A 27,802-nucleotide genomic window follows, 5' to 3' on the forward strand; every position below is an offset into this window, starting at 1 on the left:
GCTGGCGGTGGTGAACCATCAATGAGATTAACCATATTTGGCTGGATTTCATTGAAATGATACAATAGTGTCAAATCTGTCCGGCTTGTAAATTGATGCTAAATGCTAAATCTCCTCTGTATCCGGGGTCATTTTAGGAGAATATGAGGATGCATTGTGCTTCGTTTTCTGTATCTTTTTTAACATATGCAAGAAGGCGGCACTGTCGACAGTTCAATTGTGTTCTCATTTGCCAAACAGTCATCAGTTTCTCACGGTCAGTCATGTGTTTTGTTTACATTTGGCACTGTGCACCTGGAACGATTGGAGGCCAGGATTTGGACATTTTTAACAAGGAAATCCAAAACCTCAAATTTTTAACAGCAACAGACAGTAAGAGCTAGACACATGGATCATGCAAAAGTACTTTGGCCTCAAAACCACCTCAAAGTCAATCAGTGCGTCGAATTTGGAAACAACAAAGTCTAACTCTGAAGGGATTTCATTTGATGTGTTTAGTTTACAGAGAATCTTTAGCTTTGGCTGCTCAACATCCAGACTGGAGGGGTCGACGTCTGTTCATCAGAGTGAAACGGAAACAAAAAGAGAAGTTAAAGAGAGAAAGAGGAGGCTGACAGAGACCGATATGGATTGGGAACTTACTGCATCCATCCTCGTCGCTGTGGTCGCCGCAGTCGTTGTCTCCGTCACACTGCCACTGGGCGGGGATGCAGGTACACTCTCCGAACGCACTGACCGCACAAGTGAAGTGGTTCTTCCCACATGAACACTCAGCGCTGCCCTGGACCCCTGCACACACAGAGAGGAAGACAGGGTTAGACATCTTTTTTTTAGTGGAAGGAAAGAACATGGTTATATATGAATGGCTCATTTCCCCATCGCTTCATTTCTGCATCGCTGACTTGAGGTTGAAGGGTTATATGTACAGGTGGAACCTTTAAGGATAAAAACCGCAGCCTGCCTGAAAACATTCAGCACACAGACGGGGTGCAGGCTGCCATATGGAGTCAGAGAAGGAGGGCTTTACTGTAACACACATGACAGGACTGTGGTTTTGTGGTCTTCTAACCATGTGGGTTCTTGCTTTCTTTTTGCCACTTTCATGATGTCAGGACTGAAAATACCGAGCTACGTACGACCAGTCAAGAGCGAGGCGTTCGATTTCAGGGCCTCCTGAACATAAACTAGTGCCGTAAAGTGTTTCAAACGTCTCATGAGACGGCACCAGCCCAACCGAAGTGAGGGTGTAAGAGGCACTTTTCTTCCTATTACAAGTCAGCGTACCGTCAGAATGATTTTAAGGTAAAATAGTGGTACAATGTTGAATTAAAGTGGTTGTCTTTTTGATTAATGCTTCTGTCTGGGACTCCAGGCAGAATAAAAACTAACTTGGTTCAAGTTCTCTAAATCACTGCCCACATATGTGTCAGAGGTTTAAAGATCTTCTTGCCAGGGTAAGTACTTATAAGAGACAATCGAGCCTTAATGACATACAATTAACTAGAAGGTTCTCTTTAACAGACAAACCGAACAGCTCTTAGTTCAGACAACACCAGATAACAAAGATTTTTTTAGACAAAGAGATCATTTAGTGTCCCAAGATTGCTGGTTCAATGCTAACAACTGCAGTCTTAATCATCCGATTTGATGATACAGTGAATCTTTTAGGATCAAACATGAAGTTTGTTGGGGCGCTGGTGGCGCAGTGGTTAGTTCGCTCGCCCCGTGTATCGAGGCTGTAGTCCTCCAAGCAGGCAGCCCGGGTTTGAATCCAGCCTGTGGCTCCCTGATTTCCAACTCTATCCACTGTCCTATCTCTCCAATAAAGGCACAAAAAAAGTTCAAGTAAGGCCTCCAATGGACTTTAAAAATCAAGTCTCAAATCCCTAGGGGGAATTTGCAAGTCCACAGGAAGTGTTTCAGGTCTCAATCCTGATTTTACCATCACATTTTTACAGTTTTAGCCTAATTTTAATCCTGGTATATAACATTTGTCAAAATCAGAGAGTTAATGGTTTTCCTTGTAAGTCTTAAGTTCAGGTCTTCAGGGTATTAAGACTCTAGTAACATATTTTTTGGGCCAATGTCCAAGTCTTCATCTCTAAAACAAAGATTATAATGCAGTGTTTCCCCTACCTTATATTAGGGGGGTGGCCCGCCACCCCCAAGTGTGCAGACCATGAGACTTTACTCAGATCTGTTCATGTGCTGCCGTCTTTGTTTCACGAAGTTAATCACATATGCATCTTTTTTTTGTCACTGCCTTCTGCCATGCAGATTCTCTGTCCCGTCTCCAAAGAGCTTTGTTCTATAAACTACAGTTTAATTAAGTCCATACAGCCGCACGCTGTGTCAGCGTGTACAAACAGGACTTCACAGACCCTCTGCCCTTTGGTCATACTGCTGTGTTATTGTGTTAGTGATGGATATGGCTTCAACTGGACATGTTTGGGCCTTCAAAGAGAGCAATAAACATGCCTGATCTTAATATGAATGACTTTCATTAAATGAATATCGTCTGTCGGGACATAATGTAGAAACATGTGCTGTGTGTGTAAAATGAGATGATGGCCATGCGTACACAGCTGCACAGCTTCAGGTCGCTTTAACTTGTCAGTGGGAGTTTTAATGAATCGTTTCAATTTGTTTCCAGGAGAGATCATCATTATTGATAACTACGAAACTTTTCAAACCTGCACAAAGTGATTTATTTGGTGGATTTTCCCCTCAAAAGTTCTCTAAGGATAAGGACAAAATCATGCACTTATATCATTTTTTTAGAGGCCGTTTATAGCCAGTTAATCAGATACGGTTATGTTAAATTATGAGGTGTCAGAATCACTGTGTCATGATATTATCACCGGCCACATATTGAGCAACCCTTCGTTTTACACAACATTATATTAATGTTGATTGAAAATAAATAACATAAGAAAATATCAACATGATTAAACTTAGTAATGATAGATGCTAACATTTTTTTTTTTAAATAGCCCCAAAGGCCACCAAGCCCCTACATTTGCTGGCCAAAGTACATTTTTGGTGGACCAATGAAAAACCTGATGTCAAATGATACAGAAACAGCAAACTAACCAATACAAACACAACCACTGTGAAATGTGATAACCTTTTAAGTTGCTTGGTCATTTCAAGAGCCGAAGCATCAGATTCTGATAACGCCAGAGTGAAGAAATAGGGACGGCGGCCAAAGGGAAGCACATACATGAAATATTCGTAGGCCATGTAGCAGCTTCTTGGGACCATGTGTCATCACAAGGTCAAAGTCAAACCCTGTTCTTTTCTTCAGTCAAACACATTACTTGCTCTTCAGCCCTTTAATATGACCCATTTGCCTTTACTGTTGGCATATGTAAACAGGCAAACATAGTATCCTAAAATACAAAGTGGAACACACCAACACACCGGTCCAAACATTTACACGGCCCTGATTTACGACTAGAGTCCATTAAAAAAAAAAAATACTGAGTCAACACATCTTCAGACAAATCACAGCAAATCACATCCAGGAGAGGAAATAAATAAAGGTCTCCCATTTAGCCCTCACTTTGAAGCCCATTAATGACCATCTGTGTGCGTGTCTTAGCATGTGTACGTGTGTGTGTGTGTGTGTGTGTGTGTGTGAGTCTATTTTGCTGAAACTAGCCTGCCGCAACAAACCCAGAGTTTCTTGGAACCATGCATGTGTGTATGGATGTGTGTTTGTGTGTGTGTGTGTGTGTGTGTGTGTGTGTGTGTGTGTGTGTGTGTGTGTGTGTGTGTGTGTGTGTGTGTGTGTGTGCGTGTGTGTGCGTGGTTCCTGGCCTCCTCACAAAGGCATCAGTCAACCCAGGAGGGCCTGGCAGAGAGAGCTCAGTAACCTTCAGATCCCTCCCACAGCACTAAATTAATGGCCTCTTTCTTTTCATTCCCCTCTCTTTCTCCTCGTTCTTGTCTTTCCACCATCCCGTCTTCACACACTTCCCCTTCAGCCGCCTCCCTCCTTCTCTGCTCTTCCCCACTTTTTTTCCCTCTTCCCTCCAGTCGACTAATGGGTGGGAAATAAGGATGTCGTCATCCGACTCTTCCTGTCTTTAGAGTCGCCTTTCTAATTTCCTCGTGCTGTTTGTAGTCCCTGTAGTCATTGGACCCCCGGGGGGAGGGGGGGGGGTCGTTTACCCTCACAGAGACAGACAGGTACAAACTTAGTCCTGAAAATCCCTCACTAAGTCCTGACTCCTCCTCACTACAACACACAGCTTACACTGCTGTGTTGTGAGCGATGCTGGATTTGTAATTTTAAGCATGTGTGTGTTTTATCCAGATATTTGTGTATGCGGGTTTGCACTGAGCTAAATTACAGTCTGTGAGCTGGAGCACAAGTTGTGTCAACATGGAGCCACATCACAGGCCGTGCGTTTGTCAAACATGCTTTAAAAAGCAGAAGCCACTGACTCCGACCAAAGCTCGAAGACGTTTACAGAGTTCAGAGGGAAACCATCATACACACTGTACCGCACATGCGTGGGCCAGAGACGGGGTTTGGCCTCATGGCAGTAATGTATGGACAGATGACAGCCAGAGAATTGTCAAGGGGTAGAGTTTTTGATTCCACAGGGTCTGTGTGCGCTACCTTTTGGTCCTCATTCAGTCAATGGTCGTGTTTCCACTGCACGCTCCCGGATCGTCTCTGGTGTCACTCCAAATGTGCGCTGAGTCTATTTTTGAAGGAGCCCACTGGGAGCACACGTCAAGCTTTAAAAGACATAGTAACCCTGTTGTATGCGCGATGTGAACGATCCCCTTCGGACGAACAAAATCACAACGGAGAAGACGGAACGCTGTGCACACTGACGCTGCAGAATCTGCTCAGTGTCTTCAACGCGGCGTAGTGGATCACAAATTCAGTCCTCAAGTGTACAGATGTTTTCTTACACCCCTCTCTCTCAGGCTGATGATTGAGTGATGTATCTGTTGCTACAACTTGTTGCCATATATAAAGAGTCCAATCTTAGCTTCACTCGATCACTAGATTTGAGACTAAACTTCACCCATGGAAAAAAAAAAACTGAGGCAATCTTCAACATTTGAGTAATTCCCCTCGCAAACGGCAACACATTCACTCTCTCCAAATCTCAAGGTCAAGCGAAATCAAACTGAGCTTCAAGGAAGGAAAACACCACGGTGTTGTTCTGTGCGTTTGAAGGAGGAAGAAATAAAAAAACTGTTCTTCAGTCGTGAAAAACGGAAAATATCCCCGTACTGGTGCCAATATTGCGTCAAGGTCTCAAATGTGCATTGCATTGCAAGACTCGCAACTGTAAAACTTACTCTGTCGGTCTCATCTGGAAGATAAAATACTCTTTTTTTTTTTTTTATCACGAACCCTAAAACATAATCAATCCTTAAAAGTATTCCCAAGGGCTGAGCTTGGATCAAAGAGAGAGGATGCAGATGTTAACTGACTGAAAAGACAAGTGAAAGAACAAAACACCACACATGAATATTTAAGAAACGTGTGTGTGTTTGTGTGTGTGTGGAACTCCTTTACAATGAGTGCTTTAACCTACTTCAGAAGTAAAGAGACAATCATAACTCATAACTAGATTGTTATGTAAGATTGCAGACAAATACACACATACACAAACAAACCCACACACGCTCTAACACACACACACACACACACACACACACACACACACACACACAATGCAGCCGCAGCCAGGCATTGCAGCCCAGCTCTTTCATGAGCACCGGCATGACAAGCCTCTGATGCATCACTTAGATAGCAGATCACATGCTGGGATCTTTTGAAGACGCTGTGGGTCTTTTCGAGCTGGAATTGCAAGTTTAGCAACAACACATCTTTTACTTTGTGTTTAAGTGGAGCAGCGCGGCACAATCGCCTGAGCTGTTCATTTTCCTTTTTTGAAACGCCTGAAGAGCCGAGATAGGTAAAGAGCTGAACGCGAGCATCTCGGAGACAAAATTCTGCCCGAGTACAGAATAACTATTCTCAACTTCTCTGATGTTATCGTGCTTCTCCTTGCTGACTCTCACAATACAAGTCCTTCAGCAAATGTGTTGTATGGTCTGGTGTTGTTAAGGTGCAAAAGAACCTCATGGCGGAAGTTTAATCAAGGGTTAATGAGGCGCTAAATTGACATTGTTAAAGCTCCGATCTTAATCAAAAGCTATTAGGGACAGCAGATGGAAATGAGCTAGTTAGCTAAATCTTGTACAAAGCATCGCTTCTCTTCTGAGACTTAACGTTTTTTTGCACTGTCCCTGATTCAAATAAACTAGGAAAAAAAAACAAGATTGACTCCGGTGAACCGGTCACTTAAAGAGCTGCATATGCTTACTGCGATGGGGGAAACGTTTATTCCATTGAGTCTAATATCTATTAAATATAGATAATTGTGGTAAACAATGCTTTTTTTTCTGCACCGAGCTATCTTTGTTAGTGACTGAGCTTTTTTTTCCCCAAATTATAAGAAGAAGATGTATTCATCCCGAAGGAGATTAAGGGGGACATGCACTAAAGGAGAGGTGTCAGAGTAAGAAGGCTGGGCTAAAAAAAGAGCTCTGAGCACATTGTGTGCCTGGCTCTATGGAGACCTCATTAGTCCCCAGGAAGTGTACTGGCACTCCCCCAGCAACCAGTTTTGGTCTGTGCCAAGACTTGAACCAACAACCCAATGGTTCCCAACCCCAAGTCCCTGCAGACTGAGCTACTGCCATCCCCAAAATATATGACAGATTATAAAACATGACAAAAATAGTACAACAGCCATTACATGCTGAGTCAAACAAAAGCAAAGGAGTCTACTTGAGTCATACGGTTTACCTGTCAGGCATACAACTGAGTATAACATAAAGCACCAGCTTTTGGATGGGTACTAAAAAAAGTTTACGTCAAATGTTTGCTTACTTTTTGAAGTCACACCACTGTTATATTTAGCAGTTATATTTTATGACACAAAGGATTTAAGTCCATTTTTGACATAACGTAAGCAAAAACTCAGCAAATCAGAATCCCAGCCCTGCCAAAGAGCATCAATTCAATAGTTGACGATTTATGCCCTACATGCGCAGTAACTGTGGTGAAGTACGACCTAAAAATGTAGTTTAAAAAGATGTTAAATCAGCAAGACATGAGACGTTGTGCAAGTGCTCACACTTCTAGTTTGCTTGTAGATTTGTTCGGCTAAACAAGGATCTCCTGGCGTTGGCAGGCAAATCATAAAAAGTCACCACATCAACCTCCAAATCAAGCCAGGTGATTAAGTGAGTTCAATAAGAAGCCTCCTGTCTCGATCCAATAACAGGTGGTGCAGGCTGACTTGTTAAACCGACTCTCAATGCCAACAGTGAGGCAGACAGACGATTAAACCATTACTTCACCTGCTGCTGCCAGAGGCTGCTGATGTGTGAGCAGTGAGTCAGAAAGAAAGAACCTCGGGTAGAGAAAAAGGAAAATAAAGACCACCAAAGATCTTCTGCTACATAGCCTGAAAACGTCTAAGCAGGCAATGGTGTGAAACAAGACAGGTGGTCCCCCCCCCCCACCCCCACCCCCCAAAAGGTACACACAGATGATGCCGCAAACCCCAACCTGACACCATATTCTAAATCTGACCCACCTACGCACAAGAAGGCCACCAGAAGACTGCGTTTAACAACCAAACCGATGCCGGAAGCCGGAAGCCGCCACGTCTACAGATCTTACCAGGTGGCATTCAACCTCTCTTTTTCACCATGTCACAATTTGCTGTTGTTCAACGGTTAAATGACGAGTGTGAAGAGCTGAGGAGAGGGCAGCGAGGGCCAAAACACACAATGGTAACCGGGCCTGGCGAGCGGGAGGAGCCACACGCTTTGAACGATGTCAAAAGGCTGCCAGTTAATTAGGCGTGGACCTCCCTGGAGACCACCTGGAGGGTCGGATCTGCTTCTTTCTCCAGCGTGTGAGTTTAACCGCGATAAAAAGTGATAAGCGGTGAAATTGGAAAGGGGGGGGGGGGGGGATCCACCTGACAATGCAGGGAATAAGACGGAAGCATGGAGGGAATGAGTCAAGCCTTTTTGTCCTTCCCCTGCCATCCTGCCACCCTTCTGCTGCTGGTGTCGAGCTGTAAAAAAAAAAAAAAAAAAAAAAAGAAGCGTCGCTTCAGAGAGACAGCTGCGTCTCAGCGTGTCAGCAACTGTTCAGCCCGAACCGTCCCTAACCAGCTGCATTCAGCTGAGCCGCAGGACGCCGAGCAGCGCTGCACAATGGGAATGCGTCCCACCTCGCTGTCAGGCAACAGTGTTCATCCTCTGTCACTTCTTCGCCATGCGAGACTGCTGACAGGATGAGACGCCTGACCGCTCGCGTTTACAGGACGCCTGTTCGCCTGTAATAACTGTCATTCACTGTCACACTGAACGGAGGGGACAGCGTCAGAAAAACGGTCCCACTGCAGGACGGATTCCATCACGAGAGGGCGGCTAGTCTTTTTTTTTTTGCAGCACCTGATATTAGGTAAGGAGAAAGACAGAGCTTTTGGAGTTACAGGAAGTAGATCCTTAAGTTTCTCCAATGAACACAGATGAATACTGTCCAGGGACGAGCGCTGATCAATTTCAGCACTGACTTCTAAATTCAATGGCCCAATTCTACTTTGTGGTGGCCCATATTTAAGCATATGAAAAGGAGCCTGACAGAAAGCATAAGGGGAAATACGTTTAAAATCTGAAAAACTGATGTATTCCTATAATCCAATCATGTTGGGTAAAATTGTAGCGGTCAGGTTCCCTTGCAGACAAAACTAATTCATGGAAGCATTTAAGATCATTTGATTCTTTCACTTCTTAGAGCTCAATAGCAATCGAAACAGCATGGGAAGATAAGGATGTCGAGTGAAGTTGCTGTACTGGTGGGTCTTTCTATAACCACTTCAAGCTTGTTCACGGTGGGAGCAGCAGCACAAGAGGCAGAGAATCAGCGTTTTGTGTCAGAGTGACATAGTGAAGGAATCAGCGATGATTGTAGCACTCTTACAGCCCATGGTAAAGGCTTGAGTAATGGGGAAAGTCATTTGTAGCCAGGCATTGACTATTAATGCCAAACCATGATTGTATAATAGAATGTTGATTTCAACAGCATTAACGATTGTGCGCAGCATTTCCCAGACTCCCTCGACTTTTTATCTCCTGATTTCTCTCTCCATTACAACATATGGAAGCTCTAACGCTGCTGCAACACTCAAGGAACACATTCACTGGATTCCCCTGTGGTTATGATGGCTCTGGGTCACGCTGACTTGGCTTCAAGAAGCCTCACAGCTCATCCTCCCTGCCCGTTCCCCCCCCCCCCCCCCCCTCTCCATCGGCTCATCTCCACCTACTAATTTGCCCGCCGTAGGTCAGGCCGCCCTGATGCGGCGAGCCGGTTACCACAGCAGCAGCATATGTTGAGCCCTGTGTGGAGGGACGACATGCATGAGCAGATACACACATGTGCCACTTCAACAAACCAGAGGGAGGGAAATTCTCATAATTGCTTAAAATATCCGGTTTGTGAGCTCAAGTATGTCAACAGAGTACCAGACAAACAAGTTCAGAGTCGGTGCCAAATCCTCAAAGCATTGCTGAGAATCTTCCTGGACAGACCCGTCATCACGAGCTCATCCATCTGGTTCGCTCAGTCACACAAACACACTCACTCACACACACACACACCTACAAACACACACACACACACACACACACACACACACACAAAGTCACATATACACACAGGAGTGTTTGAAATGGGCAGCAGGGTTCTTTTAGCGCCTGCTCATCTCAGACTTTCATTAAAACTTCGGTCTTATCACGCTGCAGCGCTCAATCACTTTCTTGTGACGTTTCTCACTAGGTGTGTGTGTGTGTGTGTGTGTGTGTGTGTGTGTGTGTGTGTGTGGGCTTGACTCCGAGGCCAAACCAGGCTAATTTTCTTCTAACCTGAACCAGGTCATCATAACAGATTCAAATGTTTAACATGTATTGTGTACATGGCTTACTTTTTTTCAAGCAAATAGTTTCAGGCACTAGACGCAGAAACTCACTCACTCACGCACGCACGCACACGCAGAAACACACTGAACCACATCAATGCCTATTAACTAAGTGTAAACCAAGAAGTATGTGGGAGGATACTGTCCTTTATTCCCTTGAAATGAGCGAAAACGACATAATTACACGCTTTGTGATACATCATCGTCCTGCTGCGGAGGGTTAAAATAAAGGCCTCGGAGATCAAACAAGTGTGTGTGTGTGTGTGTGTGTGTGTGTGTGTGTGTGTGTGTGTGTGTGTGTGTGGTGCTGCTATGGAGCTGTATACAGTACACACACACACACACACACTCAAACCCACACAGTGCCATCATCAGTGGCGGGCCAGCAGTCTTTCTGAAGTCAGTTCAAAGATAACACTGACTTGGCCGAGGATGAGTGGACGGCTGCTGGACGGGCATGTGGGGCTGGCACTGGGTGGAGAGGGGGGTGTGGGGGTGTGTGTGTGTGTGTGTGGGGGGGGGGGGGTGGTGTTGGTGTAGGGGCAGTACTTGTGAGGACCGAATTGAAATTGTATTTTTCATGTGTTGTTTTGCATAAAACAAGTGTAAACAGTTGCCAGCATGTTGAGATAATCTGTCATAATCTCTCTAATCTCATTTTCTCTGTGCAAAGTCTCGAAATAGAGTCAAAGTATTTTTGCACATGTTTGAGTGAAAACCAGCACCAAGACTGCGCAGTATACTCCAACTTACAAATGTGCAGCCTTGTTATTTGTTAATCATTTAAAGGTTACAGCAATCTAACAAGTTGCATTGAATGCACCTATTTTCAGTTAAGAGAAGCTTTGAGGATTTTTATATATTTTTTTTTATTTTTGCACTATTTGGACAAAGCTGAATATCTTATTTGTGCTTTATACGTCCATTTGTTTTTGTTTTTTTGTTTTTTGCCTTTATTGGATAGGACAGCTGAAGACGGGTAGCACTATTCTGGAGAACACCAGCTATGACAGACATAAAGAATAATACAATAATATAGTAAATGGTAAATGGACTTGAGCTTGTATAGCACTTTTCTAGTCTTCTGACTACTCAAAGCGCTTTGACACCGCAGGTCGCACCTACACATTCACTCACTGATGGCAGAGGCTGCTATGTAAAGGTACCATCAGAAGTAACTAAATCCCATTCATACATCGCTGATGAAGCAGCAGGAGCAATTTGGGGTTAACTGTCTTGCCAAAGGACACATCGGACATGTTGCTGCAGGAGCTGGGGATCGAACCTTCTGGTTGAGAGACGACGACTCTACCAACTGAGCCACAGAATAGTCAATTCTGGCTGAAATCTGGTGTTCCTTTGAAGGTGATAAGGAGGCCTCAGTATTATAATGAGTCTGTTTCAGAGCCAGTTAAAAACTGCACATATCTACCCTCTCCAGCAGCTGAAGTCAGTGTTTGGTTGCATCCTGCTTTGTTGTTATGTTATGCTTAGAAATCCTTTTTTTACAGGGGCCATAAGGGGTTAAAAAGGAAGAGGGGCGAGGGTGTCATACTGCGTTTCATTTTTCCACCACTGTCAGCCCTTTGTGATGTCTCTGGCCTCCACACTCTGTACTTATGTGGCTTTGGGACACTAATATACGTGGGTGTGTGTGCACTGTATACAGTATGTGAACGAGGGCAGGGCTCTACATGATGATCAAAGACTACAAACATTAAAGCTCCATGAGGACCGCTTCCACTCACTCCGACTTCTGTGTTTGATGCCGCTTTTAACGACCGGGTGGTTAAATGGGGGGGGGGGAATGTGCGACTGCTGCTGCAGCACAGAGACAACACACAATGAGTGGATGATGCTGATGATGCTGATGATGATGAAGCTGTTAAACAGCTATGGAGGCAGCAAACAGGGTGGATTGTAGAGGCGGCTGGAGAGCTACAGGTCAGACTTCACTGAGCCTTTGTGGGAGGACTCCTGTGGTGGTTTTATGAAGTGTGGGTGAGAAAGCATGGAGTCAGAGAGGAGGGGGTGAGGAGGGCAAAGAGAGAGAGAGAGAGAGAGAGAGGAGCGAAAGTTCTCTCTTATTTGTTCAACAAATGCTGAGGCCACAGCGTGAAAGTCACAACGCTGAAATGAAAGAAAGGGAGGCTGTCGGGATAGAAAGATAGGACTGACTAAACCCGGGTATCAAAACTCAACCAATTCTTCTCAGAAAGGACATTTTTTCCAATTACACTGATGATCCAAAAAGCAGACTAATTCAACATTGAACACCCTTAGATTGTTTTTTATTTTTTTATTTCCACATTTTAAAATTATACAAAAATATTTATCTTAATGATCAACAAGTGTCATCAAGTAACAAGCCTTCCACAAGCAGTAAGAGAGAGAGAGCAGTCTAAATTGCACAGATAAGTTTTTTTAACTGAAACTTTGCTAACTTATTTATTCATTTTGAGTTTGTCTGCATTTCTTGGAAATTAACAACAAAAAATGACCAAATAATTTGTGCCGAGGACTAGTATTTTTGTTGCCGTGGTAACAAAACAGGCATCGATATCATTTGATTTTTACTAGAATGGTATCAAAGTTTATAAATCTTGTATTGTGATAAGATTAGAATGCCTGGAAGAATTCACATCTGCATTGGCTTATTCTTGAAACTACACTTTTTCAAATTCCAGTCATGTGTTTTCTACCTGCAGGCTGTGTCCTACCTGGACAAGGCTCTGGTTCATGGTTCACTTTTGAGAATGAAGGCTTCTTCAAATGAATGATAAAGTATAAATCAGGTCCATCAAGTTGTGATTGGAAAATTTAAGTAATGAGACCTGAAGTAGACTTTTGTGGCATCTTGTCAGAAGTTTTTTGGTTTTTTTTGCTGTCATTGAACAGATTCTAAACTTTTTAAAGGAAAAAAAAATCCTTCACACTGCTCTTGCCAAGTATCACCAATTTATTGGAAATCTCACTTGAAAAAGGTTCAGAGGGACCGGAACGTTGTGATCTTTTCTAATAAATTGTTCATACTTAGCAAGAGTAGTGTGCAGGATTTTTTTTTTTCTTTTCAATTGAACAGATTCCAAAAATGACTCTTAGGTGCCAAATTATTAAATTAAATAATTATCCACAGAGGTCTCCTTCTCGCCATCACAGAATGAATCACTTTAAGTTACAAACCTTTATGACTCTGATGGACTTTGGTGGGTTTAAAGAGCTGTGAGCCAAGCTGCCGCTCACTTCAAATTCTTCATCTGAGTAAGAAAAAAACATTCCCGGTTAACTTTAAGTGCTTGAGCAAAACTTGCGGGTTAAACAAAAAGAGGAGAAGAGCGGCATCATAAAGCCAAATGTAATTCTACAGACTAAATTCTGAGTCTGTCCAAATACAGAATAAAGAATTCAGTGTTTATTCCTCAGAAACTACAGTTTAAATACTGCCCGGCAGATTTACACTAGAATGTGAGACTTTGAGCGTTTCAGTGCAAATACGTATTGGCTTGAGTATAATAGGATTGCGTGTATATGTGTGTGTGTGTGTGTGTGTGTGTGTGTGTGTGTGTGTGTGCGCGTGTGCGTGTGTGTGTGTGTGTGTGTGTGTGTGTCAGGCCTGTCAGTGTAAACACAGAGGAGCTCTGAGCTCTGCCTCTGCCTGTGAACACTGGACTTGCTGGGCAATGTGCTGAGTGAGCACTTGGTGTCCAAGCTTCGTCTAATCCACAGATTGTCTCTTTTGCCAGCTGAACCACCCCCCCCCACCACCACCCCCACCACCACCCCCCTCACACATACATGCACACACAGACAAGTCCTCACCATCCTCACTTTAATGCCCAAATATCTGACAACAGGGGGCCTCTATCAGAGCTTCAGATGAGCACAGAGCCCAGTGATCATCCCTGGGAAGAAAATATTTTAAGGGTCTAATTTTCACCTGGATTAAGCTAAATCAATTCTTGCAATCCCCAAATCAATCACCCAATCTGTGCCTTGTGTCTGTGTGTGGTTTTTATACCAATTATTCCAGACTTAGTGGCATCTAGATCTTGATTGACAGAAGCAATATGACCCTCTCACTGTTTGATACCTCGGTAAACTGAATAGATTTGGGTTTTAAAGAGTCAGTCTGAAAATAAAAAAACACTCTGAAGACAAACTGTTTTACTATTTTAGCCATATCCTGACTCTCTGACATTAAACAAAAACAGTGGTATCTGTGGGTGATAAAGCGTGGGCTTTCTGCTCGCTTCACTAGAGGAGGCATGTCAACAATGTTGGTCCTAAGCCAGTCATGTACAAAATGAAAAGCACATGTATCCAACAATCGCCTATTTAATATTGTGTGTTAAACATGGAACATTATCTTAAGGCCAGGGCCAACATTCAGCCCTGTTTATGGTTAATTCATCACTACTTCAAACAGAGCAGAGACAAAGCTAAACTCCTACATCCACACCATGGGATGCTAACCTCAAAAATGTCCAATAAACCCAAACTAAGTGACCTGTTTCCACTGCAAACATGCATTGTTCAGTGGAGGCAAATGGAAACCATGCTTTTTGGGGGGTTGTAGAAGCAGTGAACCACACTCACAGTGGAACCAATGGGATACTTTTTTTTTTTTTTTTTTGAATCAGAGGTAGGATAAGAAGGCAGGGGTGCACAGAAATGGATTTGGCTGTCTACTGGAGTCTGAAATCCTCGTTGTGTGGGACCATTTTACGACTTCCAGCAGGACTTCTCTGCAGTACACACGGACTGCTGCTGGTCAGGTTTTAGGTTTTGGCGCTCTGAGTGTGTGTGTGTGTGTGTGTGTGTGTGTGTGTGTGTGTGTGTGTCTTTGGATCAAGTGCAGCCCAATGGAGTCAGTCTATCAGTCCAACACGAGCCGCCTGTCTCGGCCATGATTCCAGCTTGAAACCTCCTTGCAACAGACACCGCCCCAGAGATCAGCACCTCTCCCTGGGTTTTATTGATTGCCTACCCTAAGGCTGCACATTTACAGAACTGCAATCCCTCTCTCCATGTCAAATGTTTATAGGGGGCTGGTTTTACAACACGTCAGTCAGTTTTGGCCACAATATTCCTGTAGAAGTGATCATCCACAGTTTGTAGTTGTTAGAAGAGTGGAGTAAGTACGATAGGACGAGCAAATCTTTAAACAAATCACCAAGCCATTAATTCTGCTGTTTTTCCCCCAATGACCTCCATGGGGCAACTTTGTGCAAGATAATGGATATGTAAAGGACTGCTGTTTGCATAAGTAAATAAGCCATCTGAATAAATGTATCTGGTGAATCAAAACAGTCTGAAAATATCTGTTTTAGTAAATCAAAATTGCAAAACAATTAAAAATCAAATAAAGTGAAACTATTTTGTCAAACGTTCAAACACGTGTAAAATCCTGTCAAGACAACTCAGCCAGAAAGCTTGTTAAACTCCAGCAAAGACGGTGTCCCCTGGAACAGGCTTCACAGCAGTACCGGACGCCAGATGAGTATTAGCAGCTCCATTTGGTCCACGTCTGTGAATGTGAACTCACAGCGAAAGGGCTAAGTGTAATAAGAGGAGATTATTCCATGCGGGCGAGCCCTAACTCACTTTATGGGCTTTGACTGGATGAGGAGAGCAGGCGCTCAGGTCCAGCTCTGTAATACCAAGTTATAAACTGACGCAGCGTGAAGGGCTCCGCTCGGCAGCTCTAACCTCCTCCATGTTGGCACCAGACGCTCTATGATGTTAACATTTGGGATTCGGGGCAAAAATTGGGCTTGTAAATCTCGAGATCTCCGAGTGAGAGCTTGCCAGTTTCAGTATATTGACCTCTCTGTTTTCGACATTAGCCCAACGGTCGGCCATTAAAAAGGAGCTGCTAACTACAAGGTAAGCTCAAATGAGTTCACAGGCAGGCGTGCGCTCACACATTTGTGACACACACTCATCTGTTGAAATGTGCACTAGCAATAGGAGGTTTTAAGTCTGTCTAGTTTTCAGCAAAAATGGACAAGAAATTAAAAAATAAAGTCAGAAAAATACTTGAGTTTAAATGCAGAAATAAATATTAACTGTTTATACATTTCATAGAATAAACCTTTATTCTCAAAGACACCAGCAAAAATATGACTTTTTATTCCAAATACTTGAAATCCGAACGTAAGAACTGTAGAACTGTGTTCTGCAGCAATCATGTTGGGTATCAAGATGGATGTTTGAGCATTCCTCGAGTCTTTTTTCAAGGTTTCTTGCTTGCATTAAGAATGAAACTCATTTGCTTCTATTCCTTAACGGTGTGAAAGCAGCTCCACTATGAATTAGTGCTGAGTCACATCACTGTCCATCTCCTGACAACTACACGAAGAATCAAAGTCTCAGCCAGGAAATAATCCCGTCAAAACAAGTTACCTAACAAGCATCACTGTCACTCTCATCCTACTGTGGGCAACAACACTGCAGCTGAGTGATGCTGTCTTCTTTTAGAATCAAAGTTTCAATTTGTGAAACAAGAGGGAGTTATCCTTTGGATCTCTTTGTGAAGGGGTGCTATAGGTCATACGTTGTTTAGAGATTCATAAAAATGTCAAGAGCATTAAAATGAATTTAAAAGCTAGATTCATTTGGTATATCTTACTTGCACATCTCAAACCTCATAAGACACACACACACACCCTGGTCCCCGCAGGACAACAAAACCCCGAAGCATTCCAGAGGAGGTGGGAGTGGAGAGGTTTGAGGGCGGTGGGGGGTAGGGGGTGGGGGGGATGTTAAATTGGTGACTTGGACGGCAGAGCCTTTCCAGAAGCGAAGCGGACAACCTGTGGTTGGGGTTGAATTCTTTCCCTCTCTTGCTTCTTTTTAGAAAAAAAAAAAAGAGGAGAAAACAGCAAACACAGACCCCTCCATTCAGAGTAATTTATCCCTATGTGCAGGCCTTCTTTACCGGCAGCAATAGCCCCCTTCCGGGGCTGCCCAGCAGGATGCCTGCGAGTGGCGTGTGAAACTCTCCTGTCTCCTTCAGCTCAAAAGGGAAGGATGAACAATGGCCCTCGCCAGGCGCTGGCTCTGAACAATCCTTCTCTCCGCTTCACTCTCTGCCTTACTTTATTCCGTCTCTAAAAGCAACCACGAGCTATTCCCGCAAAACCCACATTCCTTTATGCATCCAATATCATCCGTCAGCAGCCATTTCCTTCAAAACGCTTTTCTCTCATCGGGTCCGTCGGTCTTACCTCAAAATCTTCGCTTTGTATCCCGTCCACTCTTCTAAGCCTCAAATCAGCTCATCTGCCTTTTTTTTTTTTTGGGGTGAAATGAAGAAAAAAAGACTCTGAATAAAAGGCGAAAGGGAGCACGGAGCGCCCCCACATTTTTCTCGAGTTCTCAGGACCCCGTTTGACCCTCGCCTTGCCCCAATCATCAAAACGTGCGTGACTTGTCCTTCAGCACCATGTCTCACTCCTACCATCTTTCCATTGTTGAAAAAGCCCTGCTGGATCCGCGCTGCCTGGAGGGCTCTTGGACTGAACTCAGAGAGCCGATGAACAAAACAATTATTGGTCTGATTAATAGCATATTTGTCAGGGACCAAATTACAACTGAATGTGATTTCTCTCACACATGGAAACCAACAGGGACAACAATGGAAAGGAGTGTGGACAGCAAAACATCTTTGAGCCATTACAATGAACTTCAGATCATGTCTCTTTTCCAGACGGAGGATGTTTGAGCTGACTTCAACAGAACATGTGGCTCATGCACGGCGACCCTCCAACTGGTTCAGGCTGAGTAATGGGCAGAGAACATGTCAGTCTGATCGATCAATAACTAGAAAAAAGAACTCCTCTGTGGGAGTCAGGAGATGGGGGGAAAGAACTGTGGATAGTTTCCCCACAGAAGGAGCCTCAGGAACAATCTGCTCAGCTCTTGCGGGAAGCCAACCCCCCCCCCCCCCCCCAACACTCTACCATTCACCAGCGGCTCCTACAGAGCTATTGAGCATTCACCAGGCACCTCCACATCCCCGACAAGCGCAACAAAAAGCATTTTAAAGCAACACTCCCCGCAGTTCCCACACTATTTCACCTGTCAAATGCTTACAAAACATTCGAGGAAGGCCAAATGCCCCTCAGGGGCGCCACCGCACACCTCTTGCCAGCCTTGGCCCCACTAAAGACGTTGTTATTCCTCTCAAAGAAAGAATACTCTATAAATCTTTCCCACCTACTATCACAAGCAACTATTCGGAGCCTCAAGGCCCAGACGGGACCTTCCACCTTGACAAGCATCACCCAAAGTAGAGCAAGAAACCTGAAGAAAGCATTTCCTTGTGGAGCCAGACTCCCAGAGCGAGAGGATGAGTCATCTGGGAACGATGCTCAGGAAATCGATACAAACCAATTGTCTGTTTGAGGAAGCGGACGACAGAAGAGGCAAAAGGAAGGGGCAGCTCCGGAGATACCATGTTCTGCAGGAAATGAGAGGCGTCTGCAGAGTCAGAACCCTGTCCGACTGATTGATCAATTGAGTAAACGAGAGAGATGCCAGGGTAGCTCGCATAGCTCCACGGAGTTCAGACCAAGAGAGTAAAAAGCAACGCCTCAGGTCAATCATTTACTCTGGACGTCTTCATTCTGGCTCACAGTTAAGGGTGTAGGGATACAGTCAGTTCACTCTTCCGATTCAAAGAGAAAATCTGATTCCTTACATATTGTCCTTCACAATAAAATGGGCAAAAACGTATAAAGTTTCTCTTTTTTTGGGTATAGATTAGGGGCGGGTCAAATGTCAAGTTAAATGGCCAAAAAGGATCATGTTGGACAGGCAGCAGTGAAAATAAAGATATGAGATGCAGCTTGATATGAAGAGAAAGTGACGACACATGTCAGCGAATAAATGAATTAATCCTGCACTTAAACCTTTGTATTCTTCAGATAGTCAAATATCCATCATGATCCACCATTATATTATTGACTTTCCATGTGTAGATTATTGCAGAACCTGTTTATCATGACATTATTGTTGACATGGGTGGGTAACATCACCCTGTGCTTCCCACCTTTAATGAAGATGTTGGTGCTTTATTGTGTGATTGTTTCTTTTACAATCTATGTGACCATGTCGTGACATTAAGGCCTTTCATTTGATCAAGAGAGAGCTCCTTTGAGTTTTCTTGTGGTTCTAAGTCTACCTGTATCCCTATTCAGACCCTGAACTAACCCTTCCTTGAGTTCAGGAAATGCTCCTACCTTAACGTGTTTTAGGACTCCTGAAGGACCCAGCGGTCAATCACACTAACGAAACGCCTTATACTTAAACTCTGAGAAAAGTAGGAACAGATTTGTAATGTCTGTTCGACAAAGATGTAAGAAACAAGGTGCAACCCTGCACCTAAATTTGATTACAGGATATGATCTCCCTCTTGTTGGAATTAGAGACGACAGCTCAGTAAATTTGCAGCTCTTTAACTCATTTGAAGAGGAAAAAGCAGAACTCCCACTTAACATACTTTTTTTTTTTTCAATGTTTCCACTGTGTGTAGGATGGAGAGGTACAGCTTCACTTAGCCTAATTATAGGCCATCTCTAACTAGTTTTGTTGCTATGGAGCACATCATCTATGATCTGTGCAGCCTGGATGTCAAAATAATTGAGTACATCTGCTTTGCATAGGCAAGGAATTCTTCAAAAGAGGTTCACATATTCGGACTAAACAGACTAAAGAACCATGCAAAGGTTAAGGTTTGGTTAAAGTTGCCCTAGAACAAGGAGCCACTTGAGTTTCCGTCCTTACTCTTTCTGCCAGAGCGTTTTAGCGCCGCAGCTCGTGTTGACTCCGGAGGAGAAGTTAAACCTGACAGAAAGCCTTTCACACGTCTGCCAGCAGAAGAAATGACAGCAGCCCACTCTGCTGCCCTAATAAACCTCCGGTTTAAATAGACAGAGCAAATGTTTGCTCTGTCAGTCTGGGGTGCTTAATGCGCCGCAGCTTTCGGATCACGTTGGACTGAAGATGCAGTTATGTTTCCCCTCCAGTGCTGCGGAATAATCACACTGCCATGTGATGACGACTGCTAATGGATCATCAACGGCCAGAAGTAGGTGGAAACACGACCCCTCATCAAAGATTCATTTGTTGATGCTGCGATCATCACAACATAATCCTGTTCTTCCACTTTAGCTTCCCACCTTGATCAGCAATAAAGCCAACATAATCGAGAGTGTGTGTGAGTGTGTGCGTGTGTTTTCCGGGTCCCAAGACAATGTCTGTTTTTAATATCAGCTCAGGATGATGCGGGGATGCTTTTTTTAGACCCTCATAAATGGAAAATCAGGTTGTAACTCAATAAACGTTAATTTGGCCCAAGGCGTTTTAGAATATGAAGACATCAATCTTGATGTGGGCAGCCCCCCCTCCCCTCCTCCCCCCCCTCCCCCTCCCCCTTCCACACTCCTGTCATCTCCTGACAGCAGCTTCAGCAGATCAAGTCATCACCCAAAACAGCGCTGGTGTAATGAAGGAGGAGGAGGAGGAGGAGGGAGCAAGGAGAGCGCATGATAGAAAAGATGTTTCTGTTCGTAATAATGTACTCCTCTCCAAGGTAACAGAGATCTAGGAGTAAAGCAATATCACTAAAAGAGACCCAGAGAGACACACAAGCGAACCTGCAATTTGAAACAAACTCCCACAGATTCCAAAAGCTAACGCTTCAACCCAAAGTCCGGCACGCACTCGTATATCTCATGACTAAAGAGTAATGTTGAAAATTCCAGGCACATCCACTTTAAGATGCATTGCCAAATTAATTTGGAGGATCAGACATGTTTATAATCCGTCTGATCATCTGGCTGCTCATGTTCCTCACAGCTGTGTCTCTTGAAAATTGTAATCCAACTTCAGAATACACTTCTCTCGTCTGGAAACTGACGACGCGATTTCTAGGATGGGGGCTTCCATGAGGACACATAACTTGAACAAAAAGTTTTTGGTTTAAAGAAAAATGAATATTTTTGTCTGAATACATTCAAAGTTTAAGCTGCAGAAATCACGCCTCTGCTGTTTTCATGAGTGGAGCAAAGATGAAGGTCATCCTTCAGCATTTGATTGTTGACAGCGCATCAACATTGTGAGCACGATGTGTCCGTCTTGCCATCATCACTTCCCTCATTTAGATAAATTAGTTTCGGGCTGAACCATAACAAGCGGTGCCGGAGAGACCGTCTGCCTACCGACAGATGAAATGACAGTGTCATATTTTACTGTGAGGATAGGAGTAAATTGCTCTCTTGACACACACTCCTCAATTATCTGTCCCGCTCCGTCCTCTTCACACCTCCATCATTCTGTCCTTAAAGTCAACTTCAACTGCCACTTTACTTGTCCTCCAAGGGCAATTGGTTTTGCAGCAAGGCATTAAAAGAACAGAAAATTATAAAAGACAAAATATATTTTAAAAAGCTAATGAGGTAAAAAAAAAAATTAAAAAAAAGGTGAGAGGTGAGAGGTGCTGAAAGTTTCCAGGTTTAGGTCTGATTAGTAATTTTCATCACTGGCACACTGCACAGGGGTGCATTTTTTTTTAAACAGTTCCGTTTTGATGTTGAAAACGATATGTATTATCCATAGTTAGGCACGCAGCTGACATGAGTGACAGGTGGGCGTGACGTAAAGGTTTGTCAAGGGGCTTAAAACCCACCTCAGCTCCAGCACTCAGCCTGTTGTTAGGTTGACTGGTAGCTAGGCTGAGACAGGATTTCCAACATGTCGACTGCTGACAATGAGCCTCCTGCCATAACAGCTGGCTGACGTCACTCAGGCTTCATCCATTAATATTTAGAGTCTCTGGGTTTACTACATGCTTTAGAGAAATAATTTCCTTCCTCTGTTTCTATCCTTCTCCTCCTCCTTCTTCTTCTTCCTCTTCTTCTTCTGAAACTGACTGACAGCTCTTCCCTCATTGAGTGTGGCATTAAGATCACTCTTATCTGTTTGCAGCCAAACTTGATTAAAAGAATGGACCTGGGCCACTGTGGCACACACACATATTTACACACACACACACACACACACACACACACACACACACACACACACACACACACACACACACACACACACACACACACACACACACACACACACACACACACACACACACACACACACACACACACACACACACACACACACACACACACACACACACACACACACACACACACACACACACACACACACAATGGACAGAGAGTGATATGGCCCAGACTACAGAGGAGGTGCTGCCTGAGGTCTGATTGTAACGTCGAGCCTGCTCAGGCTTGTCTGCTGGCTCAGATGCCCGCAGGCTGCAGTCCGACAACTGAGAACACACGCACGTGCGCGCACACACACACACACACACACTGCTGCCTTGTTGCCATCACTCGTCACTGAACATGACGCAAGACTGATAAATACGTTAGTTAGTATTTGTTGATGCAGAGCGTAGCGCAGCAACATTTATTGACAAATGATAATTGCAGAGTACGTTGTGATATTTGGATAATCTGAGCTATAAATTATCATGACACTTTTAAAACTGTATGCAAAACATTTCCACTTTGACTTATTTTTGAAGAAGTGTTGCATGTTGAGATCAAGTTAGAAATGTTCAACAGATAAACAAATATCATCAGCATTTTTGTCCATTTTTAAAGATCTCTTTGGGCTTTTTGTGCCTTTTTAAGTCAAGCGATACAGGAAATGTGAGGAGAGAGTACCAGTAGATGTATGATACGTACAAAAATAGGGGTGTGTATTTCAAATAAGAGTACTTTTCTTAAGTCACTGGCAATAATTTGAAAAAGCATTTGAACGAATGCAGGTGTCTCATCTTCTCACAGATTATCCGGGATGTAATTCTTAGTTCATTAGCTTCATGCTAACACATTAAAGAAAAATACTCATAATGGTGTTGTGGCTCAGTGGTAGAGTCGGTCGTCTTTCAAACGGAAAGTCGAGAGTTCGATCCCCAGCTCCTGCAGCAACATGTTTGATGTGTCCTTGGGCAAGACACTCAACCCTTAGTTGCTTCGTCAGCGGTGTATGAATGTGTATGAATGAGATTAGTTACTTCTGATGGTCTCTTTTAAGCAGCCTCTGCCATCAGTGTGTGAATGTGTAGGTGTGACCTGCGGTGTAAAAAGCGCTTTGAGCAGTCAAAAGACTAGAAACGCGATATACAAGCTCATGTCCATTCACCAAGTCCAATAAGCAAACAATATTTGAAAGTGTCCCCAATGGTTTATCTTATCTCTAGTATCAACAGAATCATATTCATCCTGAATTTACATCGGGGATCAATAAAGTATCGGTCGATCAAATGTTGAATCCTCAATGCTCCTGTTCCTAAACCAGCATCAGCAGTTTCTCCTCAAAGAAAAACTCATATCAAAATCAGTGCAGACTCACTGAAGCAAGAAATGATTGATGAAGCCAACACAAGTTATCTCTGATGAATCAGACGCGCTGTAGAGATGACTCAATATTAAGTACAGCAGTGAGGGAATTAAAGTGGAGCACAAGCCGAGTTGTTGCAGAGAGAGATCAGAGCTGGCACAGAGACGATCATTTACTATTCTCAGATTTGTTTGTTTTTTTAACTTGACTTCCTTTCACTCTCCGCTCTAGCCTCCTGCCAGAGATCCTTCTGTGGAGTTTCTCTCTCGCTCTGCAGCATCTGAAGATCTTTACCTTCACGCCGAACAGATGCAACCCACTTTACAGCTAAAGCAAAAGGAAAACATATCAACAGAAAGCTAGAAACCACAGTGCTTTGGAAAAAAAAGAAGAAGAAAAAAAACAGGAGTGTGGAGGCGGTACGCTGGCAACGAAACAAAAAAACACCATTGATGGAATATACTAGACTTTGATTAAAGACGGATCAGAGCACAGCCAACATCTTCTTTTTCTTCTCCTCAATCTGTTCGAGCAGCCCGGATTTTGAGTAGAAGAAGTGTAGAGGAAGCAGGCCTGTATGAGATGTGTGAGCGGGCATGGTGCGTTCACTGTATACAGCATCTGGAGGAGTTGAACGCAGGTCAGGGACTAAAACAAACTCGCTCGCTTTTCTTTCAAAGCTCATGCTGTTTCCTCACTGACGAGGATTTACAGAGATGTTTGAATCAACGCCGCTCTGAGGGAGAGAGGAAACGCTTTTTACGTCTCATTGGCATCTCAAAAAAGCGTCCCCTCCCATCCCCTTTTATTTGCTGACAGAACAACATCTGTGTCTCTGCATGTGCAACAAAGCAGCTGAGACTCGGAGTGATGTTTAATGAACAACCTGCTGATCCTCATCAGACCTGCAGGACGGCAAGATTAAACTTCACGACTCTCCTCCTCCTCCTCCTCTCTCTCTCTCTCTCTCTCTGCTGTCAACAAACCCTGACGACAAACAGAGCTCCTTTTGTGTAGCCGAGAGAGAGAGACGATTACTGACCTCTAGACAGGCCGGGGGGATAAAAACTTGCAATGATTAAAGGACCTTTTAGTAAATCATTGGCTTATTTGCATGGCAGAACCCCTCTGAAGTCGCCTGAAAGACTGGAAGTGGAGGTGGAGGGACTCAAGAGGAGAAGGAGGGGCGGCTATTTTTCTTTTTTAAGTGCAACAGCCAGTGAAATGAGATGTGCTCGAGGCTCATTATGAGGAGAGGGGCTGAATTCGTTTAACCTCCCTTTACCCACACACACAAAAAAAAAAGCACACACACTTTTCAGTGCTGATCATCTGCAGACATCTCCAGGTTCATCAGAAAAAAAACACACTGCTTTCATTGGATTAAAAAAAAAAGACTGTTGCTTTGGTTGTTATGGTAAAGCTGAAGACAGCCAGCTGTGTGATGAGTGGCACATTTCAGCTTCAACACGAGGATTTAGATACACTACTCTCCGTGTTTGGTTTCATTCGCCCGCCTGACATCATGCTCCACACGCTTCTGATCCGATTAGGATGATTGGAGGTGCACGGCAACACGGCGATGAGATTTGGATTAGTACCAGCTGAGGACTCGGGATTGGGAAATATACATCAAGCTGTGAGCATGGAAAAAAAAGTAACAGGGAAAGGAGGAACAGTGGTGCGGTTGGTTTCGCGGAGGAAGCAGGCCGTGTGCCATTCAAACTCACAATCAGTCGACAAGCATGCAGAACAGAAATCAGCAGCACTGTTCAACTTAGAGGACCTGGAGAGGCAAGCCAAGGGATGAATCAAAAAAGGGCGAGAGAATGTGAAGTCAAAAGAGCACGTTTACAAGATGTCAGACACTCCAGATGTCCAATCAAACTTCTTCTTCTTTTTTTTTTTTTTTTAAATGAAAGAAAACAGATGTTAGTAAGGTCATGGTGTTTAATTGTCTCATCTATCTCACTTCTTCCATGAGTGAAAAGAAAACAAGGGCTATACATATTTTACAATGTAAGTTACCATACAGACAGAGGTTTATTTAGACTGCCAAAATGTCAGAGAATTACCTTTTGTTTTTTTAAACTCTCAGGCCACCAAATTGTATTTTTATTATTGTTTTTGCCTCCTGTTACCATCTTCTCTTTCATGTAGTCATGACTGTCCCATGTGATTTCTTCCTGAGTCATGTATGTGCTAATGTGTCTCCAGTTCAAGTTGAACTGGAGACACATTAGCACTTTAATCGTTGAAGAAGGGGAGCCAGATAGCCTAGCGGTTATGACGCATACCCATGTATCGGCCTCGAAGCAGTGCGGAAGGGTTAGAATCCGACTCTGAGCATTTCACTTCATCTAATTTTCTACTCTCTCATCCCTGTTCACCCACTGTCCTCTTCAGGAATTAAAGCCCCCCCCCAAAAAAAAAATCAAAAAACAAATTGTGATGTGTAACATCATGATGACTTACTCGACTGATGGTTGAAACTACAGCCATAACAAGCAGCCTGTTATTTGTGTCGCATGTCACCCTTATCCTCTTCCCTTTATCTGCTAAGAAAAGCAAAAACGGCAAGATGACAAAATTCATATTGAGCACAAAACTGTCCAATATGCTTATACACACACTCAAACATGGGGTGCTCAGGTGTCTAAGAGGTATCCCAGGATAATCTGGTTCAGATACCAGACCCGTGGATTAAGTAAATGAGGCTGAGGTCTCATTGTCGGTTTGCACACTTCAACATCGAGCTGGGAGCAATTAGCCACTTACTGCACTTGTGGCTGGACACACACACAGAAACACACACACACAGACAAACCTGACCAGGACACACATGTTCTGTATCTAATATCTCGCATTCACACACACAATTTTTCTCTGTCCAACACACACACACACACACACACTCACACACCTCATGTCTATCCCATTACAGGAGCCCCCAGGCCCAGCTTGCAGGCTGAAAAGCCCAATTTGTTTATTCCTGTGGGGATTATGGGGAGGGGGAGGATGGGGTGAAATGCATCTAACAGAGCGCAGGGGCCCCTCTCTCAAAGCTCTTTAATTACTGCTCCTCCTCAACCCCCCCAAACGCCCTCCGACACCACCGCCTCCCGGAAACTCAGCCACAATGAACTTGAGCTAGAGTTAACCACACAGCCACTCTCCGTGTGTGTGTGTGTGTGTGTGTGTGTGTGTGTGTGAGAGAGAGAGAGAGGGCGAGAGAGGGAGAGATATAGATAGAAAACGGAGGAAGAAAGAGATCACTGGCCAAACTCGCCCATCCCCCTACCACACTCCCATCCTCCCCCCCGTCCTGCCAAGGCATTCCAGCCTCACAGGAGGCCAACAGAGGGCAATGGACTGGGACTATACCAACAACATCCCATCACCAACACCACCACATCCCACGCATGCACCTGCTGTGAGAGGCCAGTAAAAGTTCTGGTGCGTTTCGGTGGACTTTGATGCTGCATCCAAATGATCTATCTTCTTGTTTCCCGTTTCATGAGACCATTGCTGGAACAACTGGGATCTTGACAAATCGTCTGAAGCAAAAAAGGTTGAACCTGGCTATACGTTTGGTTCACACAAATGCTACGCCATCGCTCTCTGACCAGGGTTGGCCAGATGTGTTGCATATAAACGTCTTTAATGTTAATTAATGCACCATCCGTGTACCAATTTCAAATGAAAAAAAAGGAAGTGATTTACTTACACCCAGTGGCGATTCTAGAGTCTGTTGGAGCAAAACCTCACCGGAGGCCCCCTCTAACCAGCGTTCATCGTCATTATGAATTAAATAGTCTGACAGCAATGGTGACTTACAATTTACAAACTTCATTTTTTCCCAGGAATATTGTGGCACTTTGCAGCACATCGATGTGAGCACTGTTAGATGGGACCCTCTCAGGGAGGTTTCCTACCGTCATTGCAACATTTGCAAATTATAGAATTTGCCTTCTTTGCCTGTTGACAAGCAGCGCCTCTGCTTATATCAAAGCTGTTGTTTTTTTTGCATCGTCACTTTGATCAGCGGAGGCACAGTGTATACATGCGCCGAATACTGAATCCACCTATACACCAGTGACCTCCAGCCAATAGGCAATTAGCTTTTAGCCATTTCTCTATTTTTACATCAACTACATGTCCGTGAGTCTGATCGGCCCAAAATCGTCTGTACTCCTTATGACCAGTCGGTTTCTGTCACATGCTGATCTATCAGTGCACCTTTAAATATAACCCATAGATGATGGTGACGATGCTGGTCGTGAAGATCAGATCCATATTCAGTTTAATTTGTTAGTAGCTCCATGGAC

The 27,802-nt window shown here is 43.9% G+C and overlaps 1 protein-coding gene across 3 annotated transcripts in view; it reads right to left on the reverse strand.

Moving 5' to 3' along the window:
- Window positions 1–27,802, reverse strand: part of lrp4 (low density lipoprotein receptor-related protein 4) — a 116,750-nt gene that overhangs the window by 64,125 nt on the left and 24,823 nt on the right. For all 3 annotated transcript variants that reach the window (XM_065952656.1, XM_065952655.1, XM_065952657.1), the window contains exon 2: window positions 643–789. In XM_065952656.1, coding sequence (XP_065808728.1) covers window positions 643–789 — 147 coding nt within the window. The remainder of the gene's footprint in view (window positions 1–642; window positions 790–27,802) is intronic.

This window comes from Labrus bergylta, chromosome 3, assembly GCF_963930695.1.
Source record: "Labrus bergylta chromosome 3, fLabBer1.1, whole genome shotgun sequence".
Taxonomy (NCBI): Eukaryota; Metazoa; Chordata; class Actinopteri; order Labriformes; family Labridae; genus Labrus; species Labrus bergylta.